This window comes from Neoarius graeffei, chromosome 20, assembly GCF_027579695.1.
Source record: "Neoarius graeffei isolate fNeoGra1 chromosome 20, fNeoGra1.pri, whole genome shotgun sequence".
NCBI lineage: Eukaryota > Metazoa > Chordata > Actinopteri > Siluriformes > Ariidae > Neoarius > Neoarius graeffei.
In genome coordinates, this window is record NC_083588.1 from 28,313,181 (window position 1) to 28,316,853 (window position 3,673).

Below are 3,673 nucleotides of genomic sequence, written 5' to 3' on the forward strand. Positions count from 1 at the left end.
GAATGTATATATGTTGTTTGTATTTAAGTGTCTATTGAAAAGGTTTGCAGCAATAAAAAAAAAAAGTTTCCTTTAAATGTTATTGATGATAGCAAGCATGTAAATTCTGTGATCAGTAATTATACCGTCATATCACAACTCTCATGGCTCAGCAGTCACACAGGTGCAAACCAACTCATTCATGAGGTAGAAAATAATTCAGTTTATTTCTTATTATTCAATGATGTATACTTCAGTGCAGTTGTTTACTGTATGATACAGTGATGCTTATCTTTTGTGGATGAAGGGTGTCTTACTCATGCTAGTTAAAGTCTTACTGGAAATGTTGGGGGGGGGGGGGGGGGTTAATTCCCACTTTTAGGAATGAATATATCTGAATCAACACTGATTCATCCTGACAGGATGGGCTGTTTTGTGATCAGAAATCCAAATAATTACACAAATATGTTCAGCAAGGGGCTTGGCTAGGCTTGCGTCAATGTCTGTTGTCTGTGTGAGACAACCTTACTCGGACAGTTTTCTTTAAAATATCTCTAATAATACAGGAGCTACTGTGAAAGCATGATCTCATTTTATCTGCCTAAGCTATCTTTCAGTCATTATTAGCAGTGTTAGCACCAGCAGTATCATTTGTGAAGCTGACGGTCACCACAAAAAACACAAGGAATCTGTTAGAAAAATAGTGATCTTTAATATAAATTACTGAAATTGTTTAGAAATATAAATATGTGCAAAGTATTTTCAGTCTGCTTGCTTTTGTTGCTGTTTCAATGTTTTTTTTCAAGCATTCATATTGAGTCACATTAACAGACATAGCATTAAAACAGCAGATTTTTAAAAATCTTCACACATGTAAACAATGTAAACAAGTACAAGAATAATGTTGGCCCATTTAAGAGGGTTAAGTTTCCTCAGTAAAATACATTCTCACATTCTAATACACTCTGCACAAAGATTACTCAAGGAAGTTAAAAAAAAATCCTCAACATTACAATGCTTTTTCCATCTTTCCTTTCACTGCCTATTTTGTCCACACAAGTTCTGATCAAAACCAATAGAAACATTTATTTGTTTCTTTGTGTGTGTGTGTGTGTGATTTTTTTTGTCTCAAACTTTTCTCCTCGCTTGGTTGCTGTGCTGTTGCTTGTTTAGTTCTTCCTTTTTCCATGAAAGGCATAATGCTTCCTTAGAAGAAGGTGGTGACTGGGTGGTTTAATGTTTAGACAGGATTGTTCCATGTATTTTGGGCACTGAGGAGGCTAAGACTAGTTCCCATTGGGGTATGAAGAGTGGATCATGTTACAAGGGCAGGAAAATACTGCAACTGTTCCATTCACAAAGCCAGTCTTTTACACTCGCTAACTCTTCTTGACTTGTTGCAGTCACCAAAAGGACTAAACATTGGACCATTGTCTTGATGTTAATTTATTGTGCAAATAAGAGTGTCCGGGGGAGTTCAGGGGGTTCATCATTCCCAACATGACAAATAGCAGCACTCTCGGTTTGTGTTGACTAATTCAAAACTCAAACCAACAAGTTACACTCCAAATCTCAGCTTCCTGAAGTGAGACGAGTTTGCAGCATTTCAACTTTCTGAGCTCAGTCTTTTGTTAACCTAGTCTATTTACACCTAGCTTGTTTACTTTCATCACTTCAGTCACTGGAGATGTTCTTGATTTTCTCCCATGTGTTTGATGGCAGTGAGCCCACACCACACTAGTCATTCCATCAGTTCCATTCTCTTAGCTGCTCTTTTCAAATCCTTGATTTCAGTGCAACTACATCACATCACTTGCATTCATCGTTTAAATGGGAGCATCATACTCCTGCAAAAAGTCCTTTAGTGGCTGAGGCAGCTCGTCCCTCTTGGCCAAGATATCCAGGTGGCCATTGACTGTCTTTCTACACAGGTGCTGCAGTGAAGACATGTTGCAGGAGTAGGGTTTGCATAGTTCCAGAGGAACCTTCTCCCCTCCTGAGTAGATGTAGCATGCACTTCGTGAGTTCTCCTTGGGCTGCTTCGACGAGTTCATATAGTGGTGCACGAGCTTGAGCACACAGTCAAACCGTGGTGCTGTCCGCTCACCTTCAAGATCTGTCTGCAGGAAAAAAGAGCGGTTGTCACACTGCACACGCACATTCTTGGTGCCTGTTGGTGTCTTGACACTCAGTGTGAAGAAGTGCCGCCGGTCGGCGCTGTCACGGATCAGGAAAGTGCCACTTGGCTCCTGTGCCAGCATGGCACCTGCTTCCTTTCCGCTAATCGAGGCCCAATAGAAGCCACTCTGCTGGAGTCGACACCATGCCTGCTGCACCAGCTGGTACTGCAGCTTGGAGCTGAATGTCCTGTAGCAGTGAGGGGTGATGGCACAGCTGCTCATTGCTGTGTCAAACTTGCTGTGTGTCACCATGGTGCTGTAAACTGGAATAAATGTCAGATGCAAAGGTACCTAAGGAGAAGGATGAGAGATGTCTTAGAATCACACAGTAAGACAAAGTAAAAGGACAGAGAGCTTTTTAGAGATGCATGGATACTTTGGTGAGGTTTCTCAAACCATGTGTTTAGTCTAGTATGAGAAAAGAAACAGGGAAGCGTACTCTACCCAAGATGGATAAAAAACATACTGTTACATAGTTAGATGAGGATTAGGGTAAATAATAATAATCATAATTATTTTTAATAATGTTTAAGAAGGGAACAGTTTAGGAATTGTTTATAATCTCAGGTTTGTGATTTAAATGACTAAATATTTGAAAATGTTTAGTATTATGTTTCAAATTTATTTTAATCATTAAATATAAATTAAAATACCTAGTGGAACTCGGTATCTGGGAATCGGGCAGTTTGTTCAGACTTTACTGCTCTGTTAGATACAATACTAAGATATTAAGAATAAGAATTATATAAATTCATACCTGTAGTGGTCCGTAGTATTGAATTAGATCCGAAAGGTGCACGAAGTTCACTAGCACTGACCGGATCACTCAGTAAATACTCTATATCCCGTTTTTCCGTGAGAAGTAGTACTTGTCTATCAACCTGCTGTGGTAGTGAGCGGTAGCGTCGCCGACTCTCTCAAATATAGAGCCCCAGTGTGAAGCCCCGCCCCGGGCGTTCCAGTAAACTCAGACTGTCAGTAAATACTTTTAATACGCAATTCCTGGTACTTGCAGGCGCTCGTCCTCCTCCTCCTCTCTCTCTCTCACCTCTCCCCGACCCCCCCGCCTCTTTCTGTTCCTCCAGTGAGAAGTCGGCTCTTTTTACAGGAAGTTCATATGCGAGTCTTTTTTTTTTCCCCTGAACCGAAAACACCAACCCGTTTCCCTTAGTAACAGGGAAACGGGTTGGTTGTGTAATCACAAACCAATTTAGTTGCTAATACAAATGAGAAATATAAAAAAAGTATATGAAAATTTGCATTTATTTTTGAATTACCAAAAACAGAATTCCAAGAAGTTAAGAATGAAACGTGTGTGTCCTGCAACAAGATAATAATAAGCAGGGCGGCACGGTGGTGTAGTGGTTAGCGCCGTCGCCTCACAGCAAGAAGGTCCGGGTTCAAGCCCCGTGGCCGGCGATGGCCTTTCTGTGCGGAGTTTACATGTTCTCCCCGTGTCCGTTTCCTCCAGGTGCTCCGGTTTCCCCCACAGTCCAAAGACATGCAGGTTAGGT

General features: G+C 41.0%; 1 protein-coding gene across 1 annotated transcript; it reads right to left on the reverse strand.

Annotated features, from left to right (window-relative positions):
* Window positions 1-667: 667 nt before the first annotated feature.
* Window positions 668-3,167, reverse strand: LOC132868519 (suppressor of cytokine signaling 3-like). Its single transcript, XM_060901457.1, has 2 exons — window positions 2,917-3,167; window positions 668-2,450 (listed from the first exon to the last, which is right to left on the reverse strand). Exon 2 carries the CDS (start codon window positions 2,409-2,411, stop codon window positions 1,806-1,808), a length of 606 nt encoding a protein of 201 aa, XP_060757440.1. The 5' UTR covers window positions 2,412-2,450; window positions 2,917-3,167; the 3' UTR covers window positions 668-1,805.
* Between the last annotated feature and the right edge of the window lie 506 nt (window positions 3,168-3,673).